The sequence below is a fragment of the Erythrolamprus reginae genome, chromosome 12 (genome assembly GCF_031021105.1).
Source record: "Erythrolamprus reginae isolate rEryReg1 chromosome 12, rEryReg1.hap1, whole genome shotgun sequence".
In the NCBI taxonomy this organism is placed as follows: Eukaryota; Metazoa; Chordata; class Lepidosauria; order Squamata; family Dipsadidae; genus Erythrolamprus; species Erythrolamprus reginae.
The window spans coordinates 29,410,932-29,426,018 of record NC_091961.1 but is presented as its reverse complement, the minus strand read 5'-3'; the positions used below and the strand labels follow the sequence as shown (position 1 = coordinate 29,426,018).

Genomic DNA, 15,087 nt, shown 5'->3' with positions numbered 1-15,087 from the left:
TCCTCCCTTTTGGATCGATCCTTACTGTAGTCGGGACCTTGGTGAGATCTTCTCCGGCTGTCCCATCCCATGGAAGAGAAGAGATACGACCTGAAAAAAGATAACATTTTGGAAGCAGTTCCCTTTTTCTCCCTGGCATTTATTTATTTATTTATTCATTTTTTATGCCGCCCTTCTCCTTAGACTCAGGGCGGCTTACAACATGTTAGCAATAGCACTTTTTAAACATAGCTAGGCTATTACCCCCACAATCCGGGTCCTCATTTGACCCACCTCGGAAGGATGGAAGGCTGAGTCAACCTTGAGCTGGTGATGAGATTTGAACCGCTGACCTTCAGATCTACAGTCAGCTTCAGTGGCCTGCAGTACAGCACTCGACCTGCTGCGCCATCCCGGCTCAGTTTCTATCTCATGCCCCCCACCAACCCCAACCCAACATTTAGAAAACTCTGTCAGTGGCAATTTTGATCCCACTCTGCCCGAGGTTCATTGACTCTACGCTAGAAACCTAGAAGATTGACGGCAGAAAAAGACCCCATGGTCCATTTAGCCTTCCCTTATACTGTTTCCTATATTTTATCTTAGGATGGATCTATGTTTACCCCAGGCAAGTTTAAATTCAGTTCCTGTGGATTTACCAACCACCTCTGCTGGAAGTTTCTTCCAAGCATCCACCACTCTTTCAGTCAAATAATATTTTCTCCCGTTACTTCTAATCTTTTCCCCAACTAACCTCAGATTGTGCCCCCTTGTTCTTGGGTTCACTTTCCTGTTCAAAACACTTCTCTCCTGAACCTTATTTAACCCTTTAACATATTAACATGTTCTCCTCCAATTTTGCTTTTCATGGTTGGTCAGAAACAGGTTGACCTTGAACGGCTATGGAAGGGAGCTATCTGCTTCACTTTTGGCTTGTCCCAACTTACGTTCTTCGGAGTCCTTCGCTCAAGGACTTGGGCGAGCCTTGATCCCTTAGTCCAACGGAAGGATAAATCTAATTCCCATTGACGTTTATACTTTCATTTGTTTTGACTCCTTCCTCCTTTGACCCACCATCTGTGACTTTCCAAAGAACTCCAAATGTCATTTGGATAAGGCTCAGGGTCATCTCATGGCCTTCATTCTTACCCAATGGGGGCATTTAGCCAGCAAGGGGGCTGAGACAGACTAGGGAATCCAAGCCAATGTTTTGTGTTGGGAAGGCTTGCTACTACAACCCCCCTCCGAACCTACCCACCGTGTCCGATTGGCGTAGCAGCAAGCACACTTGGTAACCGAGACTTGGATTTCAAAGTGTGGCTACATTTGCAGCAGCTGTCTGAGCTCGTCAGCCTGGGGCAGGAGGGAGAAATATTTCTCCCTCCGGCCTCTTCTCCTCCTTTGTTGATCTTTATCATCTATCGCTGCTTCCTTCCTTCCTTCCTTCCCCCCTCCCTCTCTCCCCTCCCTCCCTCGCTCTCCGTCTTTCTGTTTTCTTTTCTTCCCTTCCAACCAATCTCCACCACCCCCTCCTTCGCAGCTCTTCCACATTCGTTCCCTCCACCTCAATGAGAGTTTTCCCGGCAGAGCTCCAGAGCAGCCGTTCATCAGCTCGGCACACAAGCAGGCGAGGGAAAGAGCGCTGCGGAGGGGAGGAAAGAGAGAGAAACCACCTGATTTTGGCCCTCCGGGGTTCTGCTCCAGTAGAGTCAAAGAGGCCTGAGGTTTGGGAAAGTTGTGCCTTGGAGTTCCTGGACTTTGGCTGGGAAAGTCAAGAGAAACTCCACTCTCCATGGACCGAAGGGCTTTCTCGGTTCAATGAAACCACTTGAGGAATATGGAATCTCCCCTCGGAGAGGAAAGGCAACGTCGCGACGCCTTAACCCAGAAGGGAATCTGGTGGGTTTTTGCTCTTGGGTTTCTCTGGAGCTCTAGAAGTCAGGGCTGAAGCGAGAAGACAAGATAGGAAGGTCCAATGAAGGAAGGAGTGGAAGAGACCCAGGAGCCCATGCCGGCAGCCAAGATGAGCGAGATGCTTCCGCTGCCTTCGTTGCAAGTGTCCGAGCCACAGGTGGAGGAGCACGGCCACGCCTGGTCCAGCTCCTCCACTCCGACCTTGCGCCGGAGGCGTTTCAGGATGCGCCGCCCAAGGAAGGCCGAAGAGCAGAATCCAGAAGCCGCCTCTTCCTCCTCCTCTAAGGAATTCCTTCAGCTTCCTTCCATCGAAATCACACCCTCCAGCGATGAAGACGTGCCTTGGTCCAACTGTAGCACGCCGAGCGCCTCTCCCCGGCGTAAGCGTTTCCTCCTTCGGAAGTGGTTGAACGTGAAGGAGAAGAAAGAATACGGGGAGAACAGGTAGGCGGATCTCTGTTTAATCCCTTCCCGTCACGTAGGCTCCTATAGGTGCAGTCAGGGATACAGAACTGGTAGAAAACTTTTGGTCCGGTACACGGAACCGGTAGAAAAAAAATTGAATTCCCTCCCCCTTCTGGGCTTTGGGTATGTTTTTCCTATCGCAATAAATGAGTCTGAATGTGTATAATTTTAGAAGAGCTGTGCGTGCGTGCGTGTACATAATAATGTATATTTTTGTGTGCCTGTGTGTAATATGTATGTACACATATAGTATATTTTGGATGTTCAGTAATAGTAAACAGATAGAGAAACTGTATCTCTTTGAGGCAAGGAGAGGCTAGGCACCCTAACCCAAACCCTTGACGTGAGTGATATCAAGTTGGCCACCGTTAAGCCAGTCACATGACCTTTAAGCCACTCCCGGTCACATGATTGTCAAGCCACTCCCACCTGGTCACATGGCCGGGAAGCCACGCCCACAGTGTGGTAGTAAATTTTTTTGCAGCCCTTCGCTTCTCTCATCCTTTTCAGGGTTTCCGTTCTTCAACAATGTTCCTTGCAGGACATGAAACTCTCGAACAACATTCCTGCGGGGAGATGAAATGGGGAAGGTCCCATAGTCTTTGTGTCCGCCATGCTTATATCACCCTTTCCTGGCTATTCTAGAGCCATTCATGCCTCTTTGGTTTTCTTTTCATGGTCTCGTTTCGCACCCAGGACAAGTGATCCTCAACTTACGACCACCGTTTAAGCCTCCAAATCTCTGTGGTTCAGCGAGACAATTGTTAAGTGAGCTTTGCTTCATGTCATGACCTTTCTTGCCACGGTGGTTGTTAAGTGAATCACTGCTGGGGATAAGTTAGTAATCCGGTTGTTGAGTGAATCAGGCTTTTTCCCTTGGACTTTGCTGGTCAGAAGGTCACAAAAGAGGATCACATGATTTCAGGACACCACAACGGTCATAAATAAGAAACCGTTGCCGAGTGTCTGAATTTGGATCACGCAACAACAGGGAGGCTGCATCGGTTGTTATGTGTGAAAAAGTTACTTTTTTTTCAGTGCCATTGTAACTTTGAACGGTCACTAAATGAACTAAATGTTGTAAATCGAGGACTAGCTGTAGATAGATATTGCTTTCTCAGATCATTAGAACAAAGGGTCGCCAACCTTGGAAAATTTGAGACTTGTGGACTTCAACTCCCAGAATTCCTTAGACAACAAAACTGGCTGAGTAACTCTGGGAGTTGAAGTCCACAAGTCGTAAAGTTACCAAGATTGGAGACTTCTGCTTTAAGAACGTTTCAGAGGAAAACTGAGGGAAATTATCTGAGGGAAATTACTGAGTCAAATTAACCTGAGGCAAATTACTGAGGGAATTTGAGGGAAAACTGAGGGAAATTACTGAGTCCCTCAGGAGTTGAGTGGCATAAAAGTTTATTTGCTGAAATAAGAGATTGCAAATATGTGAGGGACTTCCTCACATTTGGACAAAGGTATTGAATGTCTCTATACAGAAAATCATTGATGTACAACTGTTTGTTTAAAGACTGAAGTTACAACGGCACTGAAAGAAAGGGACTTATGACTGTTTCTCACACTTACGACCGTTGCAGCCACCCCATGGTTGTCAAATGATTCAAATCAAGACGCTTTCACATTTATGACCGTCATCGTAGTTGTTCGCGGGGCCTCTTTGCGACCTTCTGACAAGCCAAATCAATGGGAAAGGCGGATTCGCTTAATAACCATGTTACTAAATTAGCAATTGTACTTAACAACCCTGGCAAAAAATGGGGCTAAATTCCCTTAACAAATGTCTCCCTCGTCTGCAAATATTTTAAGCATCATTCGAGGTCTACCCTACAAAACCTGGAGTTCTTCAAATACCTTTTTTGCAAATACCTTCTTAAAATTTTGTGAGGCTCTTTGTGTTTGGATTGGCTTCTTGCAAAGGGGATTTACACATTTCTCTCTGTGGGTTGGATATATGTGCATACATACATGTGGGAATGTGAATGTGTCATACACCAGGTGTGTTTTGTATAGGTTTGAGTACTTTTTACATTTGGACCTAAATTGCGATTATTAGAACAGGGTGATGCATCCTTAGATCATTTCGTCAATATCGATTAGCACCCTACAGAACATTGATAAAATAATTTCTGGTTTTTTAAAATTTATTTTTATTATGCTAATTTTATTTATTTATTTATTTATTTATTTATTTATTTATTTATTAGATTTGTATGCCGCCCCTCTCCGAAGACTCGGGGCGGCTAACAACAATATAAAAAGACAATGTAAACAAATCTAATATTAAAAGACAATCCAAAAAACCCCAATTTAAAGAACCACTCATACATGCAAGCATACCATATATAAATTCTATAAGCCTAGGGGAAGGAAAATTTCAATTCCCCCATGCCTGACGACAGAGGTGGGTTTTAAGGAGCTTGCGAAAGGCAAGGAGGGTGGGGGCAACCCTGATATCTGGGGGGAGCTGGTTCCAGAGGGTCGGGGCCGCCACAGAGAAGGCTCTTCTCCTGGATCCTGCCAAACGACATTGCTTAGTCGACGGGACCCGGAGAAGGCCAACTCTGTGGGACCTAACCGGATATTCTGGTCCGATGCCATGAAGGGCACAACTTAACATGTCTAAGCAGATCTACATCCATATATTTACATTAGTACTGATACTTATATAATTTGTACATTATCTATCGCTTTCTTTTATTGTCTCTTCTTCCACTACCATCTCACATTGTCTCTTAGTCTTTCTTTTTTCTTTTCTTAATCTGGAGAGAAATTGCTAATTCAAGGAAAAAAATCTCAGATAATCCAGAGCCAGCCAATGTTGGTGATCAGTTTTGTCGAGTATTCTGCTCCTCATTGCAAAAATTACAAGTAATTTTTGGGTGGCTTGTATAGTAAGTAAAAATCGCCGATGATACAATTCAAGCCTCATTACTAAGGGTCTCCAACCTTGGCAACCTTAAGACTTTGTGAACTTCAACTCCCAGAATTCCTCAGCCAGCAAAGCTTAAAGACTTAAAGTTGCTAAGGTTGGAGACCCCTGCTCATTACGATGCCAAAGAAGTCACTTTTAACGCTTCTAACTGGAAGGCAAGTTAAGGATGACTCCAATAAAGTTCTCTCAATTGAATCAAGATCTTGGTTGATTCATTAGCTTCCTTCTAATTAACATTGCAATTTCACCGAAAGCTAAAATGAGGCGGTGTACTGAGGATATTTAACCACGATTTAATAGCCTTCATTGGTACCCAAAACAACTCCCATCGATTCCAATTCAGTAGCCAATTTAATGATAGCCAAGCTACTTAGTTTTATATATTTTTCTCTGGCCTGGGGTGAAAATTGAGCAGGTTCTAAGGAACTGGTAGTGGAAATTTTGAGCAGTTCGGAGAACGGTGAGTACCCACCCCTGGCTGGCCCCAGAATGGGGTGAATGGGGATTTCGCAATATCCTTTCCCTCCCACACCCACCAAGCCACACTCAGATAACTGATAGGGAAAATTTTTGTCACTTTTTTCCCCATCATGCCTTTCCCAATCATGATCTCTCGGCTGGACCTTCAAGTCACATATATCACAATCAGTGAAAGGCCGCAAATATGTTTACTACCATGGGCGTGGCTTATTTTGTGGGTGTGGCTTGCTGGCCACGGGACCAGGTGGGAGTGGCTTGATGATCATGTGACTGGGTGGGTGGCTTAAAGGTCATGTGACTGGCTTAAAGGTGGCCAACTTGACGTCACTCATGTCAAGGGTTAGGGTTAGGGTGCCTTCCATTGAGGACCTGTATACTGCACGAGTCAAAAAGAGGGCGGGTAAAATATTTACTGACCCCTCACATCCTGGACACAAATTGTTTCAACTCCTACCCTCAAAACGTCGCTACAGAGCACTGCACACCAAGACAACTAGACACAAGAACAGTTTTTTCCCGAACGCCATCACTCTACTAAACAAATAATTCCCTCAACACTGTCAGACTTTCTACTAAATCTGCACTTCTATTCTACTAGGTTTTCTCATAATTCCTATAACCCATTTCCTCCCATGTTGACTGTATGACTGTAACTTGTTGCGTATACCCTAAGATTTTTTATTAATATTGCTTCTTCATTGCTTATTTGACCCCTATGACAATCATTAAGTGTTGTACCACATGATTCTTGACAAATGTATATTTTATTTTATGTACGTTGAGAGCATATGCACCAAGACAAATTCCTTGTGTGTCCAATCACACTTGGCCAATAAAATTCTATTCTATTCTATTCTATTCTAATCTCGTCTCAAAGAGATACAATTTCCCTACCTATTTACTATTACTGAACATCCAAAATATACAGGGGGAGAGCCTTCTCTGTGGCGGCCCTGACCCTCTGGGACCAACTCCCCCCAGAGATTAGAATAGCCCCCACCCTCCTTGCTTTTTGTAAGCTCTTCAAAACCTACCTCTGCCGTCAGGGTTGGGGGAATTAAGATAATCTTTCCCCCTAGGTTTCTACAATTTATGCATGGTATGTTTGTATGTATGATTGGTTTTATAACAAGGGTTTTTTAGCTGTTGTAGTATTGGATTTTTACATTCTGTTTTTTGTCACTGTTGTTAGCCGCCCCAAGTCCAAGGAGAGGGGCAGCATACAAATCCAATCAATCAATCAATAAATCAATACTATTTAATTCTATGTCTATGTGCCACCTGTGTACACACATATTACACACAGGCACACAAAAATATACGTTATCTTCTATATAAAATGTATGTACACCCCCGGATGCACAGCTCTTCTAAAACCATACACATTCAATCTCATTTACTGTGATAGGAAAAACATACCCAGAGCCCAGAAAGGAATAAAAAGAAAAAAAAATTAAAATTTTTCTACCGGTTCTGCGTACCTGACCATACCTGTAGGAGATCATCACTGATCACAATGTGATACAATGATGGCTATTAAAGGAATCGTGGTTAAAAATCTTTAAAACATGCCTAGTCTTAGCTTTGGTGAAATTGTAATGAATATTTGCATTTCATTGAGTTTCGTTTTTGCTTTCTTAGCTTTGGGGAAGTCGGTTGGGTTATTAATTTTTCATTATGTTCTATCCATCCGGGCTAAAAATCCTTTTTTTTATATATAAAAAAAATATAATAACAACAGACTTGAAATTATTCTCTTCTCCCAGGACTTTTGCAGCTTGTGGCAATAAATAACTCACGGTAGGGAGGCTGGTAATGTGTCATATAGTGTCAAAAAAGGGGGAGAGAGCAATGTGGAAATTGAGAAACGTTCTTATGGAAGGAGATGATGTATTTAGGGTATTGAAAGAGCACCAGAATGGTCTTGAATGACAGAATGACGGAGTCGGGAAGGGACCTTGGAGGTCTTCTAGTCCAACCCATTGCTCAAGCAAGAAACCCTACACCCCCTGCGCATACGCACAGGCCTTCTGAAGCCTGGTAGGTGGGAAAAAAAAAACCCAAACAGGCAAACCGGACATTTGGGAAAATGCACTTCCAGCTTGCCCATTGTGCTGTTTTTTGCCCTCTGGGCCTTCAGGAAGCTTCGAGAAGAAGGCAGAGCAGGATTTGAAAGCAAATGCCGTTTTCTTCCTGTTTATGTCTATCATCTGCTCTTTAAAAGAACATGACCCCAGATGATCACGTTGTGTATCATAGTCTTGTGCAACTTCAGTGGTACTTCTACTTACGAACTTAATTCATTTCGTGACCAGTTTCTTCAGTAGAAAATTTTCTAAGAAGAATCAATGTAAAAGCAAATAATGTGGTGCGATTGGGGAAACCACAGGGAGGGTGGAGGCCCTGTTTCCTCCCAGGAGATTCCTTAGGAGGCCCCACGGAGGCTTCTCCCTGCCTTTTCCGGCCCTGTTTCCTCCCAGGAGATTCCTAGAGAGGCCTCACGGAGGCTTCTGTCTGTCTTTTCTGGTTACAGTTTTGGAGGCTCGGGTTTATAAGTGGAAGATGGTTCTTGAGAAGAGGCAAAAGAAATCTTGAACACCTGGTTCTTATCTAGAAAAGTTCATAATTAGAGGCGTTTGTAGGTAGGGGTACCACTGTATTTTAACAGTTTTTTCTCGGTCAACAAGGCATCGGGTCCTCCTCTCCTTCCCCCATGTTGATTTTCAGTATGTTTTTGAAACGGGCATTTGGGAAAAGAGCTAAGGCAAGGAGGCATGGATTAGTGAGCATTAGCATACCAAGAGCAGCATGCCGCTTGGCCTCTTCCAAATTCTTTCTGTTGCAACGTTGGAAATTAAACATGTTGGACTTTTAACACGAAATTCCTTCTCAATGCACAAAGTTTCTCGTTTCTCAGGTAGGGTGAAGGAAGGAAGGAACTCATTCACCCCTGGTTATGCTAAGCCAGATGAATCACTACAGGGAGGAGGAAGGGCTATGAACCAGGGGCTGGTTCCTTACCTTTTCCTACCAGTGCAACACTGCATGAGCATTGCAATGTTTTGTGCGTGCACACATCCCTCAGCGCGATTTTGTTCCTGTCCATGCACAGAAGGACAATTTTCAGAGAGCCAGAAAGCGAAATCTCGCACATGCGCGGAAGCAAAGAAATCACCCAAAAGTCCTCCATTAGTTGGGCGAAAGATCAGAAGCAACGTGAGAAAATATTATTTTACTGAAAGAGTAGTAGAGGCTTGGAACAAACTTCCAGCAGACGTGGTTGGTAAATCCACAGTCACTGAATTTAAACATGCCTGGGATAAACATAGATCCATCCTAATACAGGAAATAGTATAAGGGCAGAATAGATGGACCATGAGGTCTTTTTCTGCTGTCAATCTTCTATGTTTCTATAAATGAGGAAGGAAGGGAGGAAGGAAGAAGGAAGGAAGGAAGGAAAGAAGGAAAGAAAGAGAAGGAAGGAAGGAAGGAAGAATCCACAGCCACTGAATTTAAACATGCCTGAGATAAACATAGATCCATCCTAAGATAAAATACAGGAAATAGTATATAGGCAGACTAGATGGACCAGGAGGTCTTTTTCTGCCGTCAATCTTCTGTGTTTCTATGTTTCTAAATGGCGAAAGCGCATGCGCGAAAGCCAAATCTCACGCTGATGGGCATGTGTGTTCCCGTGACAATCCCAGAGAGCCAACCGGTAGCGGCCGGTAAGTGGAACCCCTGCCTGGAGATGTTTCTGCATGCCATAGGTTCACCATCATGTCCCTACACCAGTGATGGTGAACCTATGGCATGGGTGCCACAGGTGGCACACGGAGCCATATCTGCTGGCACGCGAGCTGTTGCCATAGCTCAGCTCCAACGTTCATGTGTGTGCCAGTCAGCTGATATTTTGGCTCGCACAGAGGCTCCGGAAGGATGATTTTGGCTTCCAGAGAGCCTCCAGGGCAGGCGTCTTGAAACTTAGCAACTTTAAGCCTTGTGGACTTCAACTCCCAGAATTCTCTATCCAGATATGCTTGCTGGAGAATTCTGGGAGTTGAAGTCCACAAGTCTTAAAGTTGCCAGGTTTGAAGACCTCTGCTCCAGGGGGATGGAGGAGGGTGTTTTTACCCTTCCCAGGCTCCAGGGAAACCTTTGGAGCCTGGGGAGGGCAAAACACGAACCTACTGGGCCCACCAGAAGTTGGGAAACAGGCTGTTTCTGGCCTCCAGAGGGCTTCTGGTGGAAGGGGGAAGCTGTTTTCGCCCTCCCCAGACATTGAATTATGGGTGTGGGCACTCGTGCATGCGCGATAGCGTGCACTCATGCTTTTTCAGGACCCGAGGGAACTGCCCTATACCAGGGGTAGGCAAAGTTGGCTCTTCTATGACGTGTGGACTTCAACTCCCAGAATTCCTGAGCTAGTACGATTGGCTCAGGAATTCTGGGTTTTGAAGTCCACAAGTCATAGAAGAGCCAACTTTGCCTACCCCTGCCCTACACCATTTCACCAGTCTCTTCTTGAAAGCTCCAGTAATGAAGCTCTCACAACTTCAGTTTGGTTGTTCTCCCTGTCAGAAAATCCCTCCTTATTTCTGTTGTGGTTAGCTCTGGCCCAGCTCCTGCCCCAAGGACTGTGGATGTCGGGGAGACATCCACATGCTTCAGGCCTGTTTTGCCCCCGGTAGAATCTGCTGATGAAGGCTCCTCTGACCAAGAAGACATGAGTGACAGGGAGGAGGAGAGTGGGGCAGACAGCTCAGAAGGAGATCAATTATCTAGCTCCTCCTTGGATTCGGAACAAGACTTAATGATACAGCCATGCATGCAGAGAGCGATGCATAGGCAACAACAACAACTGAGAGATTATTATCAAAGAAAATGAGGCCACCTGTGGTTGGGTGGGGATGTGGTAATTAGTGAGGCTGCTATAAAGAGAAGCCTGTGGGTTTGGCCATTGTGGAGGATTATCTGATCGTTGTGTTTCGTGACTGCTTTACTGACTTTGACCTTTTGTGTGCTGATTTTTCCCCGCTTTGAAACTAAACCAGAGCAAAGTGTGTTTCACTTTGTGAAAGAAGAAGGACTGTGAATTGCCTCACAGCTGCAAGCTAAGTATCGCAGGACTGATAAGGGACTTGTCCAAATTACCAGTTTGTTTGGAGACGAGGGCTCTTTGCTATACCAAAAGAGGGCTTGGTTTAAGTGAATTTTCATTATAAAGAACATTGTTTTGAATTTTCAAACGTGTGTGTGTCTGAAATTGTATCTGCGTATTTTTGGGAGGATTCTACCAGAGAGCTGGACAGAACAATTTCCAGATTGAATCTCTCCTGGGTCAATTTCCATCCACTATCCCCTTGGAATGATCCTAGGGGCCGGACGACTGCCAGGCAAACTTAATTAATTCAGGGGGAGTTAATAAGTACACACACTTCACATAATCACCTGCGTGAAACTCTTGCCAGAGCAGCAATCCAAGTCATTGTGGTGCATTGCAATATTTTAAACACCTTTACCAGGGGATTATTTTTCAGAAGGAAAAGGAAGTCCGCAACACTACATTTCTCGGCTAAATTAAATAATTCTTCAGAGCTCTGAGAAGAGAAAAAATAAAATAAATTTACCTGGGAGGGAATTGTATTCTTTCCATACCACCGGTAGCAAACAAAAGGCAACTTGTCACAAGAAAAATTGACAAGACCTCAGGGAAGAATTCAAGGGAGTAAAATAATAATAATAATAAGGAGAGAATATTTTAGCATTCTGTCCCACCGTCTCGTACAATACAACACGTTTCGTTTCTCCTTTTCAAATAGCATCACCCACCCACTAACTACAAATGAAGGGAAGCTGAGCTCTGAATTTGCAGGCCATGTTTTCAGAATTTCGCAATCGGAATAATTCTAAGGCTTCGGTGTTGAGTTGTTAATTAACTTGTAGTGGAAAAGAGAGAGAGAGAGAGAGAATGGCTTATTATAGGGAAGGGGAGCTAAATTGGAAGGCAGAAAGGTCATTGTACATGACATTTGGATGCAAGAGGTACACATCACATCCTACCTATAACCTAGAAAGGAGTTCTTTTAGATAAGCCCTTCTGTTTATGATTGAGCAGAATACCAATAGCCTTCAGTCTTATATACTGCTTCACAATGCTTTCTAAGCGGTTTACAGAGTCAGCCTCTTGCCCCCAACAATTTGGGTCCTCATTTGACCCACCTTGGAAGGATGGAAGGCTGAGTCAACCTTGAGGCGGTGGTGAGATTTGAACTGCTGAACTACAGCTAGCAGTCAGCTAAAGTAGCTTGCAGCGCTGGGCTCTATCCGCTGTGCCACCCCAGCTCTTAATCAGATGCAGAACAAAGAAAACAGTGGTACCTCTACCTACAAACGCCTCTACTTACGAACTTTTTTAGATAAGAACCGGGTGTTCAATATTTTTTTGCCTCTTCTCAAGAACCATTTTCCACTTACAAGCTTGAGCCTCTGAAACTATAACCGGAAAAGGCAGGAAGAAGCCTCCGTGGCGCCTTTCTAGGAATCTCCTGGGAGGAAACAGGGCTGGAAAAGGTGGGGAGAAGCCTCCATGGGGCCTCTCTAGGAGTCTCCTGGGAGGAAACAAGGCTGGAAAAGGTGGGGAGAAGCCCCCGTGGGGCCTCTCTAGGAATTTCCTGGGAGGAAATAAGGCTGGAAAAGGCAGAGAGAAGCCTCCGTGGGGCCTCTCTAGGAATCTCCTGGAAGGAAACAGGGCTGGAAAAGTCAGGAAGAAGCCTCCGTGTGGCCTCTCTAGGAATCTTCTGGGAGGAAACAGGGCTGGAACCGGTGGGGGGAAGCCTCCGTGGGGCCTCTCTAGGAATCGCCTGGGAGGAAACAGGGCCTCCACTCTCCCTGTGGTTTCCCCAACCACAGACATCATTTGCTTTTACATTGATTCCTATGGGAAAAATTGCTTCTTCTTACAAACCTTTCTACTTACGAACCTGGTCACGGAATAAAGTAAGTTCATAAGTAGAGGTACCACTGTATTTGCATCCGGTGTACCATGTCACAGATTCCTATCAAATCTGGGTGTGAACAATGGCAGATAACGATCCCCCTGAGGCTGCAATTAATTTAAATTGCCATCAGGCAAATTCTAGCGTGACATTTGAATCTGACCCTTGACCTGTCCTCTCTAATGAGTGGCTTTAATTGGCCAATCTTCAAATGAAAGTCAGCTGACCAAAGAAGCAATTTTTTCAACCCCTTGTGTGCTTCAGTGCTATTTATTTGTTTGCTTGTTCTGTCACGTATGTATACAGAGATATAATATTTATGTGCATGATACTAATAAAAGAGAAACATTAGGACAGGGGACAGAAGACACTCTGGTGCGCTTATGCACGCCCCTTACTGACCTCTTAGGAATTGGGAGAGGTCAACAGTGGACAGCCTAAGGGTAAAGCTTTGGGGTATTAGGTGATGATATTACAGAGTCAGGTAGTGAGTTCCATGCATCAACTACTTGGTTACTAAAGTCGTATTTCCTGCAGTCGAGTTTGGAGCAGTTTACTTTAAGTTTGTATCCGTTGTGTGGTTGTTTGTTGTTGTGGTTGAAGCTGAAGTGGTCGTTGATAGGAAGGACGTTGTAGAAGACGATTTTATGGGCTATGCATATGTCATGTTTAAGGCGACGTAGTTCTAAGCTAAGGATTGTAAGTCTGGTTGCGTCGGGTATTCTGTTGTGAGTGGAGGAGTGGAGGGCTCTTCTAGTGAAATATCTCTGGTCACCACGATGCAAAAAGGATGTTGAGACTCTAGAAAGAGGGCAGAGAAGAGCGACAAAGATGATTAGGGGACCGGAGGCTTAAACATGTGAAGAACGGTTGCAGGAACTGAGCATGGCTAGTTTAATGAAAAGAAGGACTAGGGGAGACATGATAGCAGTCTTCCAATATCTCAGGGGTTGCCACAAAGAAGAAGGAGTCAACCTATTCTCCAAAGCTCTGAGGGTAGAACAAGAAGGTTCATACATTGGTAAGGTTCATACCTTTATATGAATATATGTGAAAAAATTAAAAAAAAACTTTTAAGAAAAAAACTCAAATGTCTTACTTAGTGACTAAAATGTTGGGCTCAACGATGGTCATAACTCGAGGACTCCCCATTCAAAACTGGGAGCTCTGCCAATACCTGCTTGGAAGGATCTTCTGAAAGTTTGGCTTGGCTTCTTGCAAAAAAGATTTACCCATTTCTCTCTGTGGGTGTGTTTATGTGCACATGGCAATGTGAGTGTGTCACATACGAGGTGTATTTTATTTTATTTATTTATTTATTTATTTATTTATTTATTCATTCATTCATTCATTCATTCATTCATTCATTGGATTTGTATGCCGCCCCTCTCCGCAGACTCGGGGCGGCTAACAACAGTAATAAAACAGCATATAATAATAATCCAATACTAAAAACAGTTAAAAACCCATTATTATAAAAACCAAACATACATACAGACATACCATGCATAAAATTGTAAAGGCCTAGGGGGAAAGGGTATCTCAGTTCCCCCATGCCTGGCGGCAGAGGTGGGTTTTAAGCAGCTTACGAAAGGCAAGGAGGGTGGGGGCTATTCTAATCTCTGGGGGGGGAGTTGGTTCCAGAGGGCCGGGGCCGCCACAGAGAAGGCTCTTCCCCTGGGTCCCGCCAAGCGACATTGTTTAGTTGACGGGACCCGGAGAAGACCTAACTGGTCGCTGGGATTCGTGCAGCAGAAGTCGGTCCCTGAGATAATCTAGTATATTTGTATATTTGGCTCTGGCTGCATCAGTCTGAAAGACCTACGTTGATAATATTAACTTTTTTAAAAAAACAAAATGGTGTAACCAACACATTTTCTCTAGTAGTCTATTAGGAGCAATTAATACAGAGCATCCAATTGGGTTCTTTTATTCACATGGCCCAAAGTCAGCTGGTGCCAAGAAAAAATAACCTTCCGGCACATTCGCACAATAGTGTCATACACAGATTTGCACAAAAGCTCCCGTGGAATATGAGTATAATTTCTCATCTGTCGTGGAGAACTCTCCCTGCATCTGTAATTGACGTACAAAACGGGCTTTTTCTGGTGCTTCGTGGGGCTAATTATTTCCATCCTTTGTTATTCTCTTGGTTGTCTACTGCTATACCCTCCGGGAAGTAGAACAGGTACACAGAGGAGATAAATAATATATAAGTGTCTTTATATATTCCAGTTGGGAGAAATGATTCTTCTGGAGAGTCATATATTGTTTAAAATATGCAAAAAAACCAGGAATGATTTC

The 15,087-nt window shown here is 44.2% G+C and overlaps 1 protein-coding gene across 7 annotated transcripts in view; it reads left to right on the top strand.

Annotated features, from left to right (window-relative positions):
* Positions 1-15,087, top strand: part of GRAMD1B (GRAM domain containing 1B) — a 169,397-nt gene that overhangs the window by 17,447 nt on the left and 136,863 nt on the right. Inside the window, exon 1 of one of the 7 annotated variants that reach the window (XM_070765662.1) lies at positions 1,479-2,337. The exons of 5 other annotated variants lie outside the window; for them this stretch is intronic. In XM_070765662.1, the coding sequence (XP_070621763.1) occupies positions 1,955-2,337 (383 nt within the window). In that variant the 5' untranslated portion in view covers positions 1,479-1,954. Of the gene's footprint in view, positions 1-1,478; positions 2,338-15,087 lie in introns of those variants that run through there. One more of the 7 variants, XM_070765663.1, reaches the window with a different exon arrangement.